Source organism: Chelonia mydas, chromosome 24, assembly GCF_015237465.2.
Source record: "Chelonia mydas isolate rCheMyd1 chromosome 24, rCheMyd1.pri.v2, whole genome shotgun sequence".
Lineage (NCBI taxonomy): Eukaryota > Metazoa > Chordata > Testudines > Cheloniidae > Chelonia > Chelonia mydas.
In genome coordinates this window covers 9,455,674-9,480,163 of record NC_051264.2, presented here as the reverse complement: position 1 = coordinate 9,480,163, position 24,490 = coordinate 9,455,674, and the positions used below count along the sequence as shown (strand labels likewise).

At 45.9% G+C, this 24,490-nt stretch overlaps 2 protein-coding genes and 1 non-coding gene across 5 annotated transcripts in view; all 3 read right to left on the bottom strand.

Moving 5' to 3' along the window:
• The window catches only part of DEDD (death effector domain containing), a 42,359-nt gene extending 28,296 nt beyond the window's left edge, over positions 1-14,063 (bottom strand). Inside the window, exons 1-2 of one of the 3 annotated variants that reach the window (XM_043535026.1) lie at positions 12,442-12,658; positions 10,660-10,722 (exon numbers count right to left, since the gene is read on the bottom strand). Coding sequence is in view for 1 of the 3 variants with exons in the window: in XM_043535025.1 (XP_043390960.1) it covers positions 13,984-14,041 (58 nt within the window). In the remaining 2 variants the exon portion in view is untranslated. Of the gene's footprint in view, positions 1-10,659; positions 12,659-13,983 lie in introns of those variants that run through there. The other 2 variants (XM_043535025.1, XM_007068129.4) reach the window with 2 other exon arrangements.
• Positions 14,064-18,434: 4,371 nt separating this feature from the next.
• On the bottom strand, positions 18,435-24,350 carry LOC114021349 (SLAM family member 9-like). The gene is made up of 3 exons (XM_027830301.3): positions 24,165-24,350; positions 22,815-23,177; positions 18,435-20,094 (listed from the first exon to the last, which is right to left on the bottom strand). Exons 1-3 carry the CDS (start codon positions 24,220-24,222, stop codon positions 20,090-20,092), a joined length of 426 nt encoding a protein of 141 aa, XP_027686102.3. The 5' UTR covers positions 24,223-24,350; the 3' UTR covers positions 18,435-20,089.
• On the bottom strand, positions 22,248-22,319 carry TRNAQ-CUG. The gene has a single exon. It is a non-coding gene; the product is annotated as a tRNA-Gln (tRNA).
• Positions 24,351-24,490: the final 140 nt, after the last annotated feature.

The window sequence follows — 24,490 nt, the reverse complement described above, 5'->3', positions numbered from 1 at the left end:
CAAGGAGCAGGAACATCACATTTATAAACAAACTGCACTAGGAAAGAGGTGAAGTCAATATGAATTGAGTAACCATTTCTGGTGTTTATTGAATAAATACTGCACTTGTGTGCATGTGGGGGGAGGGATGTTTTATTGGTTAAAATCTAAAATCAGAAGCCCTGCTTATCTCTTTTGAGATGCAGCTTCTCCTGAAGGAGCTGTACTTTTACAAGGTACACACCGGACTTAGATGTAGCAACTGTTAAAAGTAAAGATCAAACAATGGAGAAAAGGTTGTTTCAAAGTCTCAACCAAGGGAGTGTATATATGTTGCCAATTAAAATCTTAGAAAAGAGACCTCCTCCTTCCACCTCCTGCTCCTGTCTCTCAGCAAGAAAATGACCATGCTGAAGCACAGTTGCCTAACAGTTGGGGACTGATAGCATTATATCCTTTAACTGTCAAAAACCTGTACCACAGAGGAGCTCCTCTGACTTTTCATGCTGTCTGGGAATTAATCTCTTCCAGGGCTGCTATGGAATCCTCACACTCCAATTAAAAGTGCACGTGTGTGCACAGGCATGCACGGGCACGCACACACCCCCACCCACCCACCCACACGCACTCTTTTCAAATAAAGTTAGTGTAAGTTAACTCATGTCTACACTTCAACTGTAGGGTCTTCCATCAAGGTCAGTGACACCCCTACCATCAGAAACGTCTAAAGGGATGTCCTCACTGCACAATTAACTCCAGTGATCAGCACCCAGGCCTAGCATGGGTGTGAGCAACCAAAGAAAGCCCTGCTCAAATCACTGCACCCTCACTGGTGCTGAACACACCCAAGTGTGTCACTAGGACTTGAAGGGGCATATCCTATGGTTCTTTGTGCTGCAATAAGCTGAGCCACTCTATGATTCTTTCCCAGTGAACTTGTCTGTCCTTCTGGGCGCACAGAGGGAAACTGTGGAAAAGCATTGGAGGAGCATTGAAATACTCCAGTGATTTAGCTTGCATCCTCACTGCAAAGCAGGCAGGTTATCAGCCCAGTTGAAAGCAGCACACAACTCTAACCTACACTTCCAGCCAGCCCAAGCTGTGAAAGCACCAAGCACAGATGAGAGGGATGTGATTGTGGGCAGGAGGGGAGTTAGGGGAAACAGCCAAATAAGAGCCTGAATTAGCTCTGCAGGGAAGACACAGCCTAAGTCAAGAGATGTGCATCTGAGGTTGCAACAGAATGTAAAAGCAAGCAGTAAAAAAGCCACGGGAAAGAGACCCCTCTCAAATGAGTGGTGGGCTGAAGAGAGCCAGCATTTTAAAAGAGAACCAAAAGTGGTGAAACATCAAGAGATGTTCAATTTCCCAGCTTGGGGAGATCCAGCAGCTTCATTTAATCAAACCGCTTTTGTTTCCTTCAAAGAATGCAGGCCCTTTACAGTCTGTGTCCAAGATTTCCTCCTGTTCTTTCCTGTGACATGTCAAACCAAGGTCCTGAGCAGTCCTTTCACAAGAGTCAGGATGTTAACTACGGAGTCTCCCTAACTTGGCCTTGTGGTTTCAACCCACAGACACAGCAACATTTTCTTGCCCGGGAGAGCAGGCCCAGGGATATCAAACCAGTTTGGAGATTGGAAAAGGGAAAGAGCAGTGGAGGCCGAGAAAACTGCAGAACCCTGGATCATCTCCTCCATCCACTGCAACCTGCTCCCCTGACTGCAGGTGGTGGCTCCTAGAAAACCACCAGTCTTTTCCCCCACTGCAGCTGGCCATTGAAGCAGCTCACACACAGGGCTGCAGGCAGCAGCTGACCTGATCAAGTTTCCCTTCCATCCCCCAATCTCTAGCCCTGTGGCACTTGACTCGGGTGCAAGAAAACAAGGTCCAAACCCAGAGAGTCAGTGGACGATCACCCTGAGTAGCACATAGCCTTTTAGAGAAGGGAGGCAATGGAGACAACTAGAAAAAAAGGAGGGAAAGAAAATGGACAGAACGAGAAGTTAGTCACGGCATGGTACAAAAAGGGGATATAGAAAGAGGGCACCCCTCTACCAACCCGCAGAATGGGGGGACTTCAACAAAATGAGGGTGGGCACTGCCAAGGTGCGTTATTCTGAGAGGGAATATGGCCTGATGGAGTAAGCATGAATGGAGAGACAGGAATCTTTTAAGTTCTATTTCTGGCTCCATCAATGACTCACGACTGAGGATGACAATACTGACCTACTTCACAGGCTGTTATGAGGCTTAATGAATGTTTGTGCACCACTTTGAAGATATAAGAGCTGTAAGGGCTAAGCTCATTCACTTTCTGCTCTGAAGTGCTGTGTGCTGTTGATACAGGATGCTAAGGTTCACTCACGTTCCACCCCAGAAAGGAGTGCATTTCATCAGTAAGCAAACCAATCTCTAAATACTTCTTCCACAACTCACAGGACACCATGAAGTTTAACTGGTTAAGGCAAAGTGCTTTGAGATCCTTGGGTAGAAGGTGCTATAACAGTGTGAAATATTAAGACTGCAATGGATAGTGATTTTTTTTAATTCCTGTAACAAAAGTGGCCAAAAGCATTTTTCAAAATGAGCAATCAATGTTATATTTAGAGGCCAACAATATATTCCAACTTTTAGGCCTGGACTACACAGGTTTTATATTTGTATAACCATTTTGGTCAGGGGTCTGATTATTTTTAACCAAAATAGTTATAGCACTACACCCCCAAGTGTGGACACAGTTATATCAATATAAAGGTACTTTACACCAGTATTGCTTGTTCCCCTTTCCACACAGGGATTGCTATACTGGTATAAGCACCTTTGTACCAATACAACCACATCCACTGAGGAAGGTCATACTGCTTTAACTACACTAGTTTAAGAACCACATCATTAACGTACATACCCTTTCCACATGCTGGATGTAGTATAAAGTTTTCTTTCTGCTGCATTTGGACAAGCCAACCCTTTGCTTGTTGTGTGACAACTGCTCTTCATGACCAAGTGGATTAACTATACTAGTTCCCACTCTGCTGCCTGCAGCTAGTGCAGAAGGCAGAAGTGCCTAGCTTGCAGGAGCTAGGATCATATCATCCCCATCACATATTTTTTACTTTGGCTGTCTATGAAGTGATAGCAAGCAGCAGGGATCCACACACACACGCTTCATGACCTTGTGTGCGTCACTGAGGATCTGATCCCAACCCAACTGAAGCTGATGGAGTTGCTCCACTGACTTCACTGGGTGTAGGCTCATAATCTGTGACTCAGTTTCCTCCAGCTACAAAAAGGGGAGAATGACGCTTGCCTTCCTCAATCATAAGTCTTAGTGTTTGTGCGATGCTTTGAGATCTCTATAGAGATGACACCAAAGTAGTGCCAAGTATCATTCAGCCGAATTCATTAGCTAGACTGTACCTAGCAGCTGACACAGTAACATTTTCCTCCTCCTTCCCACACTCCACCAGTAGCAGCAACAACACAAAAGACTAGAGTGGCAACACTAATCATTTTAGATATGGGGACAGCCCATGCAACCAAATTCTATCCTGAAGCACCTGTTGTTCATAATTTGCACTCCTCAGCCTCCGCACACTCAGGTCAGTTTAAGGGGCACTATCAAGAAAATAACTTACCTTCCATGTTACAGAAACATATTTTAAAAAACCAACTCTAAAAGTCTAGCTCGCTTTTCCCCATTTATGCTGTTTGTTTATTATGGGCACTTCAGTTTCACTCTGTTTCTACTCAAGTTTCACTTCCTGGTTCCCATGCTCTAGGCCTGATGCTGAATATGGGAATCCAAGACTGCAGGGCAAGGTTTGAATGCCATATATACATATGCATACATACAATTTGTTTAAATAAGTATTTTTGTTCTCATGAGTCATTTCTAGGGACATTAGGATTTATAAAACCTACACTTGAGGTATAAACTAAATTAACACAACCCCTTACTCTAGAATTCGAAGGCATGTATGTATATTTTATATATACATAAGTACCAAACACCTGGAAAATGAAGTGCAAAGTTTAAAAAAATTAATAAGCATAAGGAAATTCTATGCTGTACACTCTGGACAGAAATGAGAATTCAGCACAAAAACTCCAGTCTCTTGAAGTCCCAGCAGGCAGCTTCTCATTGCTGCAATACCCCAGAACAACATTTAAGTCTGTTGTATTCAGTCTACTTTAATCAGGGGCTTCCATTGTGTCCAGGATAGAAGACACTCCACTTCCCCTCCAACTCTGCTCTCCTCCAATTTCGAAGTCACCCAACCAGGAGAACGCAACCTGTTTTGTTGTAAAGTAGCATGTATATAAAGGACTAGAATCCTTTGATTTTTTACAGCTGCTCTGTGATTGAAGGTGTGGGTGTATGGATGGGAAACAGAATCTCTCACTGAAGACTAAAACCCTGTGTACAGGACAGTTCTTAATCCCAGTTTGCAACAAGCAAGTGGCATGATTTTTTTTTTTTTTTGGGGGGGGGGGGGGGGGGAGAGGAAGTGAGTCCAGCTCCTCAAACTGGAATAGCTTCCTGCCAAAATAAACCAGGTGAAGATCTGCTCCAACTGTTTGTGTCCACACCCCACATGATTAAAGGGACACAGTCAACTGGAGAGGCAGCCAGTTTCAAAAGTTTAATTACAAAGTAGTAGTTATGTGTCTTACACCTGTCCCAACACTTCCAGCCAATTTTAGAGATTTTTTTAAAACACATGATTCCCTGTTTGTGTGGGTCTTTCACACAATATCAGGAGAGAGAAAGTGAACTATAAAAACTGCTGTAAAATACATGAAGCAAAACGGCAAAAACAGAGAAGAGTTCTTCTTTTACTCAGTGATCTTAGGTGTTATTATTTGTAACAAAAATGGGTAAAAACTGCATGCAGAAGTGTGATTTTAAGTTGATGGTATCCCTTTAATATGCTGTTGGCATGCTCGGTTGTTTTCCTGTAAACACTTCATAGCACTTATTTTGCAGCATACGCAAGACCACTGGCAGTGAGCATGTACGACTGGTTTGGCAGTTCCCCCTTCCTCCCAGCTCTTCATGCTCGAGGAGCACATTGTCCACAGGCTGCTGACACTATACGCGCACATATCCTCTGGGCACTCTGTCCCTCTGAGGCACTAGACAGCTGCCCAGGTTCTCCCAGAATGCACTGACAAACACACACACAGGTGCATGTACTTGCAAGCATCTATCTGAGCCACATGGCTATATTCTGCAGAAAGAGGATGTACAGGTACAACTCAACTGTGTTCACTGTAACCGAGTAAGACAAGCCTGTTATGGCATGGCTACAAAAACACCACTGCACCAGCACACGTGGTATAAAGTATCTGATCATTCTAGCATCACAGCCTGGCTAGCTATTACTGAGTTTAATAGCCAGTACATAAACATTTATTCCCCCCCACACACACATTTATTCAAATGAAGGAGTTTGTTGTTATTGTTTTTTTTCTCCTTCCACACTACTCAGAAAGACATAGGTACAATAAGTAACTTGAACAGCCAAAAAACAACAAAAAAAACCCATAACCCTACTTAAGTCACATATGTTCTACAATAGATCAACTCAAATAATATTAGGAGACTAGATTATTACTACACACAGATTCCTGGGATGTTTTCTCAAAATACTCACTTTTTAAATTAAGACAATGGCCAAAAAATTATTCCATGGAACAGGTACCCTTTATACATAAAAACTGCAAGCACGCAATATATTAAAAGTTATACAAGTGCAAACCTTAGGTTGAGATTTTGCATACAACTCAGAAACTGGAAGGTTAATGTTCTAAAGTCAACCTTAATGCTCTGCCTCTTGCAGAGTAAATTGTATTTTTTAAGTCTTGTTTTCATAATTCAGGAATTTACTAGTAACACACAAGGAATATTTTTAAAAGGGCCACCATCAACTTTGAAATCTAATCAAGATTCAGATAGTTTCAGCTTCTCCACCAGTCCTGAGGCAGCCCTGCCTATTCTTTTAGTTTTACAATCACACTTTATTAGTTTTTTTGTTTTAAAACACGTTGCTTTCTCCATCTGTTGTACAGTGAAAGACTCACAAAACCAGAGGAAGCCCACTATACAGGGGAAATACTTCAACTGACACTAGACAAAGTACCGCTATATACACCCTCCCCAAACCCCCTCCCCCCCTATCCCTATCAGTAATGGCAATCTTAGGTCTCAATCCATCAGACTTATGCACATGTTTAACTTTACACATTGCGAACAGTTCCACTAATCTTCAGTGAAACTACACCCAGTGCATGAGGTTAAGCATGTGGAAAAGTCTTTGCAGGATCAGGACTGTAAACCCTAATCCTGCAAAAACTTAAGCATGTGAATAGTCCTGTTGAAGTCATATGTCCAAACACATACTCTCATACTTAAGTTTTTGCAAAACTGTTTTGCCCTTACATATTACTTGAAACCAGAGTACATGAAAAAAGTCAAACCCCTGGTTTGAAAATTTGATTAAGTTGACAAGGTCTTTTTAAAAACAGATGCCTTTCCCTTTTAAATGCAATTAACTATATAAGTGCAAAATTCTGGAGGGACAGAAGCAATTATTTATTCTTATAATACTAAAAATGTCTCTTTCCTCAAGGATTCTCTTTTTCTTCAATTTCCCAGACCATCACAACCACCATAAACTCCCTAATTCTTTACTCAAAGGGACCAATACAGTATTTTTTGTCTGTATCTAAGTTCCATAAGCTCCAGCATCAAGAATCCTCCGTCTCTTGGTTCCATATTACGAATCAGCACGTCCTTCTAGTGCTCCGCTTGAAAGCTAATTTATGGTATGTGAATGACACTCCTTATTTGTCTGGGTTTGTGAGCTGTTGACCAGTGACCCAATTTTTGTGTCTCTGGCCCATTCCCATCCAGCATCACTGAGACCCAGTACAAATAAAGACGTTGTACAGTTAGCATTCCCGATCTTTCTAAAGCAAAACTTTTTTTTTTTTTTTTTTTTGGGGGGGGGGGGGGGGAGTGGAGGAGATGTTAACTTAAGGCCTTCTATATCATAAAGCAGGAAAAAAATAGCATAGCTTGTTTTTAAAAATCACACTAGAGCCTTTGAGTGCCTATATACAACATATTTAGGCTTGACAAAATTTGATTATTTTTGTAATTTTGACAATATTGTTTTTTATTTGTAAGGCTTCACAATAATGATTAAAAATGAAAAAATTCTTACAAATAAAAATAATTTTAATTTTTGCAGTTGCAGGAAATTAAGGGGGGGTTGGATTAGTGCAGCATGGACAGTGGGGCTGTAGGGAGCTCTTAGTGCTAACAGCAGGGCCTGAGACACCCGGGCACAGGAAAGGCTGTGGAGCAGTGACCCCAGCCCAGGCTCATGAAGAGAAGGACAAGCTCCCAGCCACTAGAGAGACCATCCCACTGCTGAATAGGCCCCATACTCCCAGCCACGAGTGAGCGAGCGAGCAAGCGGGCGGGCGGGCAGAGCCACAACAGGGGACTGCACAGGGCTCCCTGCATAGCCCTGGGCCAGGGACACCGGATCTCTACAGGCCCTAGATGTTCTGGAGGCCATGCTTGCTAGCTGTTCTGTGTGTCAGGTGAAATTGACATTTACCAATAATTAATTATTTAAATTGAATCATGCCAAGCTTAAACATATTTAACACATGGCTCCCAACTGTGCACGTGGCATAATGTTTCAACCCTGCACATGAGATGAACAACATGATCGTCAGGCCTGCTGCAATCAGGTTCTTGGGTGGTTCTTCTGCCGCGTAGACTAGAATACTTAAATGCGTGTATAACAAGGTTAGCAAGTCTTCTTAATTCTCCGGCTTCTAAGCACCGGATACCCCAATGTGGACTACATCATCTGAAAGACACCCACAATCCTCTACCTATGGCATCTGGGGAGGGAAGATGGGAGAACTGCCTGATTTTTGCCAGAATGCAAACAAATGTAACTGTGAAGCATGGTATGTATGGACAAGCAAACAACAATTCAATAAAGTTCAGGCACATTAGATAGGATTATTTTTAAATATCAGGGGTATAAACACTCTTGCTTCAGGGTATAAGCCAATCACTAATCGGAGTTTCAAAGAAACCTGTATTATTCCATAATTGTCTACTATGGAGTTTCTTGCACCTTCCTCTGCAACTGGTATTTGTCACTGCCAGAGACAGGATCCTGGACTGCAGGAACCGTTGATATGATACAGTATGGAGATTTCTGTACATTGGCAGAAATACCACTGAGTGGTTGCATTGAACTAGATTGAGCCCAATGTGTGTTACACAGCTAACAGCTGAAATTGAATTACTGGGGTTCTAAGCTGTATTGCAGGCAGGACATGGGCATTCGACATCAGCTAGCCCTGCTCAGTGGCTGGTTATTAAAAAGCCTGTTGCACCTGTGCTATTCACCTGCCAAATACTGTTACAAGTTTTCTAGTACAGCTGGGAATTGTTTACCAGGTCATGAGTGTGTCAGTAACCTGTTATAATCAACGTGGTTCAATCTGTGGCATAGACAGGGGTTAGAGAAGGGCTCTTAGAGAAGGAACTAGTGTAGCCAAGGTTTTTAAAACATGGTTTACACTGTTAGACAAGGTGATTGTAACCCTGTTGGGGTGACCCACTGTTTTAAAGTAGTCCTTTCAAAAGTTTCTTCTTCAGTGCAGAGATGGCTTTCAATATGACACGCCCATTCCATGGCTGACTCCAACGCCAAATAACTTAAAATACTGTCTACACTATAACGACAGCCATGGTTTTGTATCCTGGTCATGACACCCTTATCTAACCAGGTTACAACAAAAATGGTTGTGGCCACGCAACAGGCTTTTTTTCCCACAGCACAACCACATATCCATCCTGTTTGCACATCCACACTACAAACACTGGTTGGCAGCATGGTATCAGTGTATCATGGGAAAACTAGGCCATTTTCTTTTCAGGTATTTATACCACTAACCGGCACAGTATCCAAGTGCTCTCCTATAATGCCTTAGCAATGGATGGAGTGCCAGGAGGACACACACACAGAGGAGTAAGACATACAGAAACGCACTCAGATACTTCCTACCACTCAGAAAACTGGGAGGATAAGACCAGCCAACTGAGATGCACAGGCACAGTGAGAGAATCTGTCTACAAAGCAAATTAAGTTTGTCAGAACACTTAGAGAAAAACAGCCACGCAGTAGCCCAGGCTGCTGGAAAGGGCACAACAGCTACCAGAGTTAACAACTGTAATATAACCATGTTGGGCATAGACACAAGCTATGTTTACAGCCAAACAGAGGACTAGTTACAAACTCAGTTAAAAGTTATAGCGTAGGCAGGGCCTAAGGAGCCACAGACAGCAGAACTAACCAAGCACGCTAGTTTAAATGAGTGGGCTTCAAAGCTGGATCTAGCCAAATGTCAGGCTCAAATCAGGAGCCCAAGTTTGGACGCCAAGTTTAAGACTACATGGAAGTTCTACTAAGAATCCAGAGTTTCTTCTGAAAAATAAGTGTTCTGAACAGCGCTTTGGCTATTTATATACTACTGAGCTCTAATTCAGCAATGTCCCAATCCAGCGAACTCGAAGGAGGTCAGTATCATCTCCATTTTACAGAACATCTTCTGTATTTTCCACAGTATGCATCCGATGAAGTGAGCTGTAGCTCACGAAAGCTTATTCTCAAATAAATTGGTTAGTCTCTAAGATGCCACAAGTACTCCTTTTCTTTTTGCGAATACAGACTAACACGGCTGTTACTCTGAAACCTGTCATTTTACTGATCGGGAACCTAAGGCACAGAAAGGTGAAGCAGCTCGCTCACAGTCACACAGCAGATCAGTGTCAGAGCCAGGAATTGGACCCACATCTCCAGACTCCCAGCCCAGTACTCTATCACCTGGACCACACTGCGAAAACTTCTCAAGTCTAGCCAACCTTACCCAAAAACCTGTTTATATAAGCAAAGAGGTCAGAGATGTCTGATATATTAAGTCACTTCTCATCCACCCTCCCTTCCCATTCATCTCCAGGATAGAATTTTCTGCTATGTATTTGTCTAAGAGCAGCGTTTCTCAAACTTTTGGAAGCTGAATCCCACCATCAAGAAAATGAAACTAATCACAGAACTGTGCCATGTGTTGTTAAAGGCCTACCCACCTTAAGGTATATGTCTTCTTCACACATATGTGCACACAGCTTCAGACAACCCTAGGGAGGTGTAACACCACACTTTAGGAAATGCTCATTTAGGGCACTATCCAGTCTAGTTTTAAATGTTTCAAGTCATGGAATTTCTAGCATTCTCCTTTATTCTATGATTCTAGAAGGCTGGCAAGAAGATAAACCAAGAGCAACTGGACTCAGTCCTAGCAATTAGTATCATGTCTTGGATTGAGAACCATACTCACACCCCTCCCTCAAATCACATGTTCAGTTTTAAATGAATCAATGGTTTAAGGCTTACACAGTGTGAGAAACTTTTACACATCAGCTGGGCAGTTGGAGGCTAAGTCAGTTCACACAACAGAAGCCAGCACAAGGCACAATATCTCCACTTATGGAGTAACAGAACCTCCCATGAAGATAAACTGAAGCGGACAAATCACTAGCATATTATAAAATGATATAGAAATACAGACAAAATAGAGACCAACCTTAATTTGAAGCTCTTCTTGTCTTGTTTATATCCGCTCTACTGCACTGATTCGAACATGGGGCTGAACAAGAATTTTTAAAGAGTCTTCTAGTCCTCCCTTTTACTTTACTTTTTAAATAAACAAAAAACCCAGCAGAACAGCTTAAGCTCTTTGTGAATGATTTTACAGTATGGCTCTCGTGTCAGGGAAGCCTAACTTCTACAGTTAGAGCATCAGAGTGTGGTATTAAAGCAGGTACACTTGCCTAAAGAATTTTCCTAATAACTCTGATGCCAAAATCTCCCCATCTGTCTCACCCCACTGAGAAAAGGAAGGGGAGGAGGGGAAGATCCAAAATCTATCCTGCACCCTCTAGGTCATTTCTTTTAAAAACATTTTTCTAAAGCTTTGACGAGTCTCTGTTTCCTTATTACTAGTAGCTCCTTTGCCACTCTTGCAAAAACAGAGATGATCTCTTTTTTAAAAGGAGGGTTTGTCTACTTTCCTCTGCTCCCAAGTTATTTTGTTCTAGTTTTATTAGAACTAACTGAATTTCTGGGAAATTTAAGTAGAGACTCTACCACAATAACCAAGAAAAAGTCATCAGAATCTCCGAAATACTTGAAAATTCAACCTGTACTTTCTTTTTTATTTTTAATTGTGATTGTTACTTTTAATGCTTGTCTTCCCCCACACACACTCTTCCCATAATACTACTTTACCCCAAAGAACAGACCCCTCTCCAAAAGCAGGAGATTTAGAAATTGGGGTTAAATTTTCAGAAAACTGGCTTGCCACGCAGCTGTTCAACTTTAAGGCTCTTCCCCACTTTGTACAGCTGTATCTTCCTACATTCTTTTTAAATATTAAAAAAATTAAAAATCTGACTCCCCCAGAAATTAAGAATAAGCTCCCAAAATATAACTAACCCACCAAAATAGGGTTATCTGAACATGCTTAATGTCATCACACAGCTTGCTTTTTACCTGTGATTGCTTCTTTCCTCCCTTTTTATTAACTAATATTTGCTATAACTACCTAGCAGTTCCCACATTTCAATATGCAGTTCTAGTCCTGCTTTCCTGTCCCTGACCCCCTTTCCTCTCCCTTCCTAGGCCAGGGAAATTTGGTTTAATATGAAGCTGAGAAAAGGTTTTTAAAGTGTCTTGTTTTAATTTCTGCAACTCTCCCCCCCCGAGATGATCCCCTCCTCTCCCACACGTCAATATACACATTTAATCCTGCCTCCTCAGACAAAAAATAAATCAGGAAAACTGGGTTTATTAGAAGCTGGAAAATGTGGATGTTTCTACCTGACTTATTTCTCCCCCTCCCCCCAAAAAAGCCACCCTGAGACTCTCCACCTGCCTGTCATGCGTCTCTCTCCAGCTCTATTGCCCCTTTCCCTCCCCCCCAACAAAAATAAAGATCCCAGGGAAAGAGGGCTGATGGGAAGCTAGAAATGAATGGCTCGCTCCTCCCCAGCAATGATCAACCCAGGGACCCTCCTAGCTGCCTGCTCTCTACCCTCTCTTCCCCATCCCCCCCCGTACCCCAGGAGGTGGGGCTCAGTGGGAGCTGGCACAGGGGGGCTATGGCAAGTGCTCCCCTCCCCCCAGGATCAGCTAGAGGCTGCCCCTCCCCCCAGGGAACAGGACACCCAGGGCCCGGGGGGGTGGCAGGAGCTGGGGGGAGCTTGGACCTTTGCAGGGGCTGGTTCCCCCCGCTCCTCCTTTCCCCGCCCCCAGGGGCTGCTGCTGTCGGACTGGGGGGCTGCCCCGGGCTCCCTAGGCCTCTCACTCTCTCCTCAGGATCAGGGCGGCCATATTGGATCCGTCAGCTTCTCTCCCCGTCCGAGGGAGGCGGCCGCTGCCGCTAGAGCAGGAGCAACATCCGGGTAACCGGCACCTCCTCCCGAGTGGGCGGGGGGCGGGAGAGGAGGAGGGGCTGCGTACATCCGGGGTCCCGCCGCCTTCCTTCACCGCCACAGGAAGGAATGGGGGCACGGCCGCCATCTTTGTGGAGGGAGACTGGCGGCTCCATCCGGGGTATTCGTGGGTGGTTTCAATACCATGAGAATGGGGGGCGGCCGCCATGTTGGTAGAGGGCAGACGGGCCGGCACATCCGGGATCTGACTTCACACTACTAAAGAGAATGGGAGAGTGCTACCATCTTTGTTAAGGGCAAATGGGCACGTGGGAAAGTAGGGTCGGCTCGCGAGACGGCTCGCGGAACGCCGCTGGTCAGCGTTCCCTTGTGTTTATTAGGATCTAAACAAAACAGGCGTAGTGCCGAACACCAGTAAACACCGGGCCATTGCCTCTCTTGCTATTGCCTGTCTTACCGTCAGGAATATTGTTATTAATTGCTGTTTATAAAGAGGGCTGATGGGTGAGCTGGGAGTGAGGAGACCTGGATTCTCTTCCTGGCTCAGCCACTTATCTTGGGCATGTCACTGCCCGTGCACCTCAGTTTCCCCATCTGTAATATGGGGATCATTGTTATTATTTATTTCTATTCTGAGAGTGTCTGGCGGCCCCGAGCAGGGAGCAAGGTCCCAATGCGCTAAGATCATGCGATACCGCGATACAGACAAGATGATCCTTGCCTTAAAGAGCTTACAATCTAATTCTCTAATCCTGCAAAGACATGAGTTTAACTAAGTTAAACTATAGAAGCACTAGCCATTATTGACATTAGGTACTGCGAGCAGTCCTCCCGAACAACTAAACCTAAACCAGCCCTTACAGGTTGAACAAACCCCTGTCAGGGAAGGTCCTAGGTTTACTAGGTCCTGCCTCAGCACAGGGAGGTGGACTTGAGGACCCTTCCAGCCCTACATTTCTAGGATTCTATGATCTACAGTTAAGTCTTTGGAGGATCAGGCCCTAGGTAGATGATAAATAATATTTACATTAATTTCCTTTTGAAAGCACTTTGAGATCTACAGTTGAGAAGTGCTAGAGAAGAGCTAATGCATCCGATGAAGTGAGCTGTAGCTCACGAAAGCTTATGCTCAAATAAATTGGTTAGTCTCTAAGGTGCCACAAGTCCTCCTTTTTGCGAATACAGATTAACATGGCTGCTACTCTGAAACCAAGAATTATTATGTAGATCCATATGCATTTCTTTTAAAATACATATTTTAATATTATGGTCAAATATTCCTTGTTTATAACAGAGACCCAGCTTCATATGTGACTCCAGCTGGGTCTGTACTAGTCAGTTCTAGCAGGATCAGGGCCTTAAGGTCTGAATTGTCATTAATCTACTGTGAGAATGTATCAGCTCCTCAGAAATAAGAAGGGAAAAAGCAGAGGAAAACACGGGTTAATATGTACCAATTAGAAAGGAAGAAGAAGCAGAAGCCAGCAACCCGGTGCAGTGGCAAATCACCATTTTAGGGCTGCTGGTATTTGGCTCTGTCAAATTTAAAGGGCTAGCCCCCAGAAAAGCATGCTGGGAAAAAAGTTACTCTGGGTTATAGGGATGAGGCAGCTACAAAGAAAGGTGCTTAGGAGCTGTTTGTGTGCATTGTGTATTGTATTGTATAAATGGCAGTGGATGTCTGAAAAAGAGACATGCCTCTCTGGAAACCACTGGTATTTGGGCAAATAACTTCCCTGCTCTGTGACTCTGTTTCACCCTCCACTCTTTATCTGTCTTGTCTATTTAGCTAGTCAGCTCCTTGAGCCTGAGGTTGCCTCTCACCATATGATTGTACAGCACCTAACACAATGGGGCCCTGATTTGCTTGGACTCTCCAGATGCTCCTGTAATATATTAATAATCAGCTGTAGAAATTCTGCTTTTCACTAGCCCTATAACTCAGCAGGTCAGAAAAAAATTAAAAGTCTCATTCTGGCATTCTGGAAGAAGTAGCTATTGACCACGGCTTACTAGCTCCGAACTCCAAGTGTTGAGCCTACAGAATGACTTCAGACATATTTCTTCCAGTCCCCCACTACTCACAAAGGGTGGTGGAAAGATCAGAACAGTTTGTTAAGAGGATTCTATGACAAAAAGACTCCATGTTATCCCTGATGTCAATCCAGCACTAACCCCAGCTCAGCTACTTATGGGTGGAGTGACAGCTCAAAACAAATATGCCAACTCTTACAGGTAGAGTTTTGCCCTATGTGCCTCTCCTTTATATGGCATGAGGTTGAGAAACACCAAATCAGGTCTTCTTTAACTGCTAAAATGCAGCCCAAAGCTGTCTACCAATATGACACCCCGCCCTTGCCATTCTATCTGAGCACCTCATAACCTGTAATGCAGGGGTAGTCAGTAGCCAGACTGCGGGCCAAATCCGGACCTCCAGATGCTTTTGAACAGACCTTAAAATCTTTTCATTTACTTTCTATCATTATCATTGGGGTTTTTTTTTTAATTATTATTTTCTCTGAAGGCTGGACCTTGAGTATACCTTTGACCAAGAAATTTGGACCTTGACAAAAAAATAATTGACTACCCCTGCTTTAATGTGTTTACCCTCACAACACTCCTGTGGGGCAGGGCCATGCTGTTCTCCCCATGTTACCGATGGGAAACTGAGGCACAGAGAAGCTAAGTGACTTGTGCAAGTGTAACGCTGACAGACCCTGGTCCTCGGTGGGCGGGATTGAACCTGGGGCTTCTGGAGCTTAGTGCATGAGCCTTTACCGCAAGAGCTAAAACCCAACTGGCTGTTAGCTAAGGCTGTAGAGCAGATTTCAGAGTAACAGCCATGTTAGTCTGTATTCGCAAAAAGAAAAGGAGTACTTGTGGCACCTTAGAGACTAATAAAATGAGTCTGTAGAGCAGACTCATTTTATCTCTCTCTCTAAGTGGTCTTGGTGCCACTAGATGGGACAGAACACTACACCCAGAAGGTGTGTGGGTTATACAAGGTCACACAGGGAGTCTGACATTGCAGGGAATTGTCTTACCCAAGTCCTAGGCTAGTTTTCTAAGCACTGGACCATCCTTCCTCTTCCTTAAACTCCCTCAGGAGACCCAGTCTTGATAAATCTGAATGAGAAACAATACTGAACACAAGTAACAACTCCCTGCTCTGCCCACACGGCCTCAGCCAGTCACTTTGCCTCTCTGTGCCTTGGTTCCCCATCTGTGCAATAGCGATAGTAGCCCTGCCCTGCCCTCTAGAGGCGTGAGCTGTAATCCAGTAGACACCTCTGCACTCTGAGATCATTGCGGAGACCAAGCAATGGGGGAGGGAAGATTTGAAGATAGGGACAGACCTCTTAAGCCCACCTCGTTTTTGTCCCCCAGTTACCTCCGTTCCGCACAGAGCCATTGTTCTCTCACCTTTAACACTGAATGTTATTTACACCAGTTCTTGGTTTCCGAGGATTGAGTGTAGCTGGACTCAATCCAGTTCTGGAAGGGCACAAGGCGCTTGGTGTTCATGAAATTTGGGAGCTTTTCAAATCATATTATGTTTTCTGCAAGAACAGCTTCTGTGTCCCTCATTTTGGGTCTTTGTCACACGTTAAACTCTGCATCTGGGCCTTCGCGGGTCGAGAGAGAGATGGACACGTACTGTTTCTTTAAATCTGGAGCAGGGACCCAGGCAGAGGTGGGGCTGGGGAGTCCACATGAGAGAGAAGTGCCATCAGTGCACATATTGTAGGAAATGTAAACTGGAACTTAGTCCTCATTGGATCACTTGATGATTACCAGTTCTGTTCATTCCCTCTGGGGCACCTGGCATTGGCCACTGTCAGAAGACAGGATACTGGGCTAGATGGACCTTTGGTCTGACCCAGTATGGCTGTTCTTATGTTCTTATGCCCATGAGGGAATCCCACCTGGAGAGAAACCCTGTCAAACTGCTGCCATGGGGAAAAGCAACTCAACACTTAGGAAGAATCAGAGGCCACATGGAGGAGAAAGTGGAGATGCATTCCCATCTGGGGTCTAGTCCACACACAATAATAAAATGGGACGGAACAATGGTGGGGAATGGAGCTGGGTGCTGCGGGTAGTTATTGTTGAAGGACCAGGAAGAGATGAAAGTGAGGAGGAGGAGAGAGAGCAGGTTCATGGGGATCCCCAAGGGAATGGGTGTTGGGAACCAGAAAGAGAGGGCGGTAGGGAATGGGGAATGACCAAGGGGATTATGACAGAATGTTACACTTGTGTTCACATCCTACACACTATTGTGATAATTTTTGTACAAAGTGTGCCTTGTGAGGTATCATTTGAAAACCCATAATCCACTGATTATTATTGTCCTGGTGAAACTCAACAATAATGTAGAGTTACAAAATACCGCTGTATGGTGTTGTTAACACATGTTCCAAACCCCACAATGCTGCCCAAAATGAGGTTGGCAAACAGGTCTCTCCTAAACAAAGGAATGTGTGCTCTGCTTAATTTGCATTTAAGCAGTAGACAGAATCATCAAGCAGGAAGGGAATCAAAGAAAGCTCAATCAGGTGAGAAAAAAGCAGCAGGGAACATCCTTCCACACAGACTCTTTGTCCCCTAGTGCCTAGCTGGAAATGTTTTTCAAGAGAGGGACTGAAATTATAAAAAGGAGGAACAAACACATCACACGACCCCCACTCCTGCCCATTGCTTTCACTGCACCTGAAGTGACAAAAGAAGCATTCGCTGGACTCTGGGAAAGGGATCCTGACCTATAGTTTGGCCAGTAAAACTTCTGAAACCATGTGATGAGAAATTTTGCTTGAATCTGATAGTTTGTTAAGTTAGATGTTAGTAAACCTCTTATCTTTATTTTTCGTAACCATTTCTGACTTTGATTCCTCATTGCTTGTACTCACTTAAAAGCTCTCTCTTTGTAGCTAAGCGGTTTGTTTTATTGTTTTATCTAATCCAGTGTGTTTAAATTGAAGTGTCTGGGAAAGTCCATTTGGGGTGGCAAGTTATATGCATTTTTTCTATTAAAGCAATAACTGACTTTATATAAACTTGTATTGTCTGGGAGAGGGCTGGGCAGTACAGGACGTACATTTCTGGGGGGAAATCTAAGACTGGGAGTGAGTTGGGGTCACTCTGCAGTATAACCAAGACTGGTAAGAGCACCCAGACATAGCTGGGAGTGACTTGCATGCTGGAGGCTGTTTGTGAGCAGTCCAGCCTGGAGGTTACAGCAGCAAAGCAGTGTAAAGGGCACCCCAGGCTGACACAGATATTCATTGGTCTGGATTGTACTCCGGGTATGTCACACCTCCACAGGAACAGGGGGAGGCATAGGGGGCATACACAGCACTGACAGACACTGCAATTCGAAAGAACCTGATTTTGCATGCATGAGGCATGTGCACATGTACGGCGGGATCCACAGTGACAGTAACTGGAAGAAGCAGGGGCACTGTCAGGGGCCAGGGAGGAGGGGCAGTGGGAAGGAGCTGAGGACTCTGTGGAGACCAAGAATGCCAGTTGGTAGGAACCAGAGTGGGGAGCTGCATAGTAGGTGGAACTGAAAGCATTGGAGCCTGGTCAAGGGAGGGCACCAGGGATGGTTGTGGGGGAGCCAGAGTAGAAGGGACCTGCAAGCCAATAGCTTAGGGAGTCTGTGCAGATAAGCAGGGTGTAGGAGGCAGTGTGGCCTAGTGAACAGAGCACTGGACTGGTTCTATTCCCAGCTCTGCTACTGGCCTACTGGGTGACCTTAAGCAAGTCATTCCCCTGCTCTGTGCCTCAGTTTCCCTGTCTGTAAAACATGCAGTCTAAAGGCCAGAGAGCCATGCCAGCGTGGGCTGCACTTGTTCTCCCTCTGCTGTGAGCTCAGCTAAGCAGAGACAGACCTTCAGTGCAGCACTAGGGGGTGCTGTGTATGGGAGTTTCCATTTTGCAGCTATGGGACAATGCCCGAGATTCGTCTGTGCCATAAATAGAAAATTAGAAATGTGGATATGGAATCAAAAAGCAGGTGATTTCATTCCTCCTGATAAAGCAGTTTCCGCCCATTTCTTATGCAAAAAATATCAGCTGCCCATAGTAGGTGGCAGTCACTTCCACCCCAGCAATTAGACCATGCATAGACACATGACCAAACGGTACCACTAGAAGATCTGGTTAAGAGGGTTGGTAGTAGCAGACACCTTGCAGGCAATAGATACAAATGGCTTAATTCTGTAATGTCTCGTAGTGACAGTGGCAGTGGGTAAGCCAAGATTGGGCAGGACATGAGCAATGTATCGAGTGCCGTAGCTCGACGAATTTATTGAGAACAAAATCTTTAACAGCTTTTGCAAGGCTTCGAAGGCTCCAGCTAAAGCAGGTTTCACTCAGCAGCCAAAATGCTGGGAAGGCCATCAGCCGGCAGAATTGTTTTCTGCCCCCTACTGCTGTGTTCTCTGCAAAGAGCTCTCCACTGTTCCGCTGCCCAGGTGTGCTCCTCCCCAGAAGTCTGCATACTAGTGTTAGCAGATGAATTAAACCTTTCACTGAACAGACGTGTCTGTGAGTAACCAGACATGGAACGCTCAGGGGATGGAATTCTAACACCGCCCCCGAGAGATCCTGGATATGAAGCTTCCCGAATGGGCTGGGAGGCTCCCAGTTGTGGGCACCCACTCCCCCGTTGCTTTCATTGACAGAGCAAGGGAATTATGCAGGGGAGGCAGTCTAGGCTACAGCTCTAGGGTTGACTGAATCGTACAGATCCTTGGGAACAGGCCAAGACTTTAGCCACAGAGACCCTGCGTGCAGCATGGTCACTGTCAGAGAGGGGACGCTGGAGCAGATGAATAGGACCTAGGGACCCCTTGCTGCTGACTGGAAGAGGGGTGCACAGGGTTTTACAAGGATCGCCAGCCGAATATCAGATATCTGCCAATATCAGGTGGCACATGAGGTCTCTACAAGAGCCAGTGATCACCATAATAATTGTGATTAAGTTCTGATACTGTTTAAGGAGTTATGAATCTGTGCAGAAAATTGTGTTCTTAAGGGCTTGGAGTCCACGAGGGTACGTATCTTGGAAACGTTCCTATCTGGTAGGACGTAGCTGACACTTATCTCCCTGTCTGGCCATGGGACTGTGTTGTCCGCCTATTGGCACACTGAGCCAGATGCCAATTGAGAGACTGTGAAATCTACAAGAGAAACAAGCAGGGGGCGGGACGGTCCCGTTTATGAATAAAGACAAAGGCTTGGTCTGGTCTGTGCGGCATGCGCTCAAGGGGGAGGGATGGAGCGAGCGTCACCTTCACAGGCCGCCTTGGAGGAGGCGCTGGCTGAGCTGTTGCTAACGGGATTCATGGCCGTGCAGGTGACGGGCGAGTCCTCGTCTCCCAGTCTGTGCTGGACCAGCAGAGATTCCTCAATGGAGAAAACAGGGGCCCCTGCTGAGCGTGTCCAGATGTATTTGATGGTCTTGTTCCCCTCCCCGGCGCTGCAGGTGAAGGTCACATTGCAGGTGCTGTTCCCAGCCATCATAGACTAGATCCTGATCTCCGGCTCCGACAGTCATTCTGGGGCCCAGGTTGGGGGTGGGAAATACAAAATAACATTGTACAGAGGCTGCTGTGGATAGAACCGACTGCAGGTCCCCCCCTGCGACAGCCAGAGGCTACAGTGGTGGGGAGTGCTGAAACCCGAGGGTTAATGGCCTCCCACTTAGAGACTGATTCCCACAGGTGAGAACAATGCCAGCCTCCGACAGCCAGAGGCTACAGTGGTGGGAAGTGCTGAAACCCGAGGGTTAATGGCCTCCCACTTAGAGACTGATTCCCACAGGTGAGAACAATGCCAGCCTCCCAGAGGTTAGCTGAGCCCCCCTCCAGTGGCAGACCCTGATTCTGTAGGACTTTCAGTGTTAAAAAGTAAAAAAAAAAAATCATTATCCGCCTGCGTTTTGAGGTGAGATTTTCATAATGCTCTGAAAGGTGCAAATAGCTGCCATGGGGGGTGTGTTTGATCTACAATCACAGATCCCCTTAAAACCAGTGGAGGCCAAACATCCTATTTCAGGCTCCACAGAAGGAGCCACCCAGTCCCTTTATATCAAAAACCTCTGCTACAAACAATAGAGGGAATGCCCAAGGAAGGTCAGAGCTAAGCTGTATGGGCTGAGGGGTTTCTCTGCTTGTAGATGCAGGGACTAGGAGACTGGTAGCAGGTGGAGTGTGTTTTACGCACTATCTACTCAAGAAAGACTTTGCCACCAAGGCTATATCGGAAGAGGCACGCCAGCCAACTCTCCTAGCAGAGAAGAGGCTTATATCAGCAAGAGTTCCTTAGCTTATACTAGCTCACCCGATGACATAAACTATTCCAGCAACAGGACCTATTTGCTGGCATAAAAGCGTCAACACGAAACCTTTTGCTGGCAATGCAATGGCAGTTGGGAGAAGGATTTTTCACACTCATGACTGACACAAGTATGTCAGCAAATCTTTTAAGTGTAGCAGCCTGAGCTGCACAAAATGAGGAGGAGGAGTGAGTGTGACAACTCTGAGAGGGAACAAAGATATGGGGCTTCTTGGGCACGGAGCCCACTGGAGGGGCAGATGTGGGGGTTCTGAGCTACCTGCCCTTCTGTATTTCTACTACAGCCAGGGAGATATGACTCTATGGACGTTCTTTGTAAATAAGCAAGATGACACCAGAGTACCCCTCCCTTGGAGCGTGGATTTCTCCTCCTAGCAGAAACAGCCCTGGATGTTGGCAACCCGCTCAGGCCCAAGAGGCAACGCTCCATATGGCACCCAGTCATAATAACTCTCTGCTCTGTGAGGGCATTACAGAGCCTGGATTTGTAAGGATTTGTGGGACTAGAACCCAGCTCTGCAGAGCCCAGGACAGCTACATTGCCACTGGGAGGCGGTAGAGAGTCATTTCCAAGGCGCACTAGGGAGATCAAGCGCTGCAGGAAGTACCACCCGAAGGGACTAGAGTGACAGCACCCTGCAGCCTTCTGATTGGTGCAGGCTCACTATTTAAACTGAGGGTGGACTAGGAAGTTATCTGGGCACCTACATAAATTTCTGGCTTGCTGTGATGTCACACCTCGCCTTGCCTTCTGATCTCTGACCCTGGCCTGACCCGACCCGACCCTCACCTCCTGATTCAAGTTTGGTAACTGTCTCTGATCTCTACTCTCTGACCCTAGCCTGACTCTGACTCTTGCCTACCAAGCCCAGCTTCAGCATTTACTCTGATCTCTGCTTGCTGATTACCACTTCATGGATATCCTTGAACCTGTGGGCACTAGCCCAGCTGTGACCACTAAGTCAGACCACCTACACCCTGGTCCTTTGCACTGGGCCACTTTCTATAAGAGCTGACCTTGCTCTGCTGTACCCAAACTAAATTTCTGGGCCCAGTTGCCAACTCTTGTGACGTTATAGCAAGTCTTACGATTTTTAGTGTTGTTTTTTTTCATCCTCCTAGTGCAGGAGGATCTCAGCTTTCATTTAAAAAAGAAATCACAGAATCACAGAGTTGGAAGGGACCTCAGGAGGTCATCTAGTCCAACCTCCTGCTCAAAGCAGGACCAATCCCCAATTTTTGCCCCAGATCCCTAAATGGCCCCCTCAAGGATTGAACTCACAACCTTGGGTTTAGCAGGCCAATGCTAAAACCACTGAGCTATCCCTCCCCCCAAACGAAAGCCACAGAGCCCAGGTTCCACCGAGATTTGAACTCGGATCGCTGGATTCAGAGTCCAGAGTGCTAACCATTACACCATGGAACCAGCTGACTAACACCATGGAACCAGCTGACTAAGTCTGTAGCTTTCATAGCTGCAGGGCAAAGCTTGGTAGCCTGAAGCAAGTGAGACCCTAAAGGCCCCAAAGCCAGAAGGCAACGAACCCTCCACTCCAACATTTATTATTTTTAACATAATCTCATGATCTTGGGGTCCTGACTTTGATTTCTGAATATTTGGGTCTGGTGATACTGTCAGAAAATCACTGGCAATTTTTAAATCAAGATTGGATGTTTTCCTAAAAGATCTCCTCTGGTTAAAATGCAAATCCTTTTGGGGCACGTTATCCAGGAGGTCAGACTAAAGGATCACAATGGCTCCTTCTGGTCTTGGAATCTATACAAATTTTATGCCACCTGCAAGCCCAGCCCAGCCCCGCCATCATTTTGATGCTGACCAGTGCTGAAACAAATTATAAGGTTTCTGCAGAGCTGGGGTCTATTTTAAGCGCAAATCCCCCCTCCCCCTCCACACACTCACTGTGGATGTGCAGGTCATAGCTACAGAAGATACTGCTATCTGCACTTGCTGTCTCACAGCTGTACATGACAACGTCTGCCAGCATCAGGTTGCTGATCTCCAGCGAATAGCTCTGGTTGTGGAGTCTTGCTCTCCCTCGATATCTCTTGTCCTCCATCGAAATGTGGGGCAGCGCTCCAGGGGCCCCTGGGGTGATAACTGCTAAAGGCCTATGTGACGCATAGGCTTCAGCATTGGCAGGGGAGGGGCCGTGCCAGGTGATGCTTTTGAAGGCTCCAGGATTGAGGAGAGGGAAAACGACAGATTCTCCCAGAATTCCGTTCATTGACACTGGGAGACAAGATACTGTGAACGGACTCGCATCTAACACAGAAGACAAAGGAGACTTGAGGAAACTGACCAAGTTCTGTCCCCCCACTCCCTTGCAGCCCTGGTTTCCCAGCCCTGTCACTTGAAGGGGGCTTTCTGTACAATGGTAATAACCCCCAGCCCTTCTCTAGCGTGGCCCAGACTGGAGTTTTTCACTCACAGGAGTGATTTGGGTCTCACAGCCCCACTGCGCAGCAGAGAATTACAGTCCCAGCCCTTTACAATTCCCCCTCCTGTGCCCCCTGCACAGGGATTCATGGTATTCAGTGGCATTGAGTCACCACACTGGACAGCAGAAGCTCCAAAGAGCCAGCCCCGAGCTTGTATCTCTGTTTAGCAGAGAAGGAAATGGAAGCCGGCGGGAAGGGGCACAATGAGTCACTGGCAGAGCCAGGAATAGGAGCAGCTGGATTCAGTGGCCATGAGTCCAAGCTGCAGGTTTCATGCTGCTTCGCACCTGCCCCATACTCCCTGCTGCCCATGCAGAGGTGTCAAGGCTTCAGAGAGGCAGCACGTCTCGCAGCACAGCCCTCCTGGCTGGCTCCCAGACCTGCGTTCTCTCCTTCTTCCCCTAGGCTTCATGAAATACGCTAACTGTGACCAGAGTCTTGTGCACCCAGCCATCTGAGCTGCAGCCTGTTCCTCTCTATGCCCAGCCATCGGAGACACACCCCATTTTCCCTCCAGCGCAGGCTGGATCTCAGGGATGGATCACTCGACGATTGCCTGTTCTGCTCATACCCTCTAAAGTCCCTGGCCGTTGCCACTGTCGGAAGACAGGATACTGGGCTAGATGGACCATTGGTCTGACTCAGTATGGCCATTCTTATGACCTCAGACCAGCTAACAATGGGAGCTTCTGTGCTTCTCTTTCTTGCTATTAACCAGAGTTGACTTTGGAAATAATGTCCCCATCCCCTTGATGTAACTCCCCCAAGACTGATGGGCCCCACAGGGTGGATATGGCCCTGCGTCACTTACCTCTGGGCTGGGAAACCATAAGCAAGAAGAGAAGGAAGGCACAGGGAGCTCCCGCCATTGGTGCAGGGTGGGCTGCAGAGCAGCGAGCAGTTGAAGGGCAGGTGCCCCAGCCAATCAGTCAGAGACTGAGGTGATCTGAGCATCTGGGTCTGGATGACAGGGATTATGGGATCGCCCCACTGAGCAGTGAGGGCTGTGCGAGAATAAATTGAACGTCAGCAGCTTCGAAGCTTCCTTCCCGTCATATCTTGATTTAAGTAAGGCTCTTGACAGTCCAACATGACATTTGCATAAGCAAACTAGGGAAATATGGTCTAGATTAGATT

Bases quoted from the DNA above. Each gene is read 5' to 3' on its own strand.
- LOC114021349 (XM_027830301.3), bottom strand. From the start codon at position 24,222: ATGGCGGGAGCTCCCTGTGCCTTCCTTCTCTTCTTGCTTATGGTTTCC. The intron at 23,178-24,164 runs GTAAGTGACGCA...CTTCTGTGTTAG, and splicing joins TATGGTTTCCCAGCCCAGAG to ATGCGAGTCCGTTCACAGTA.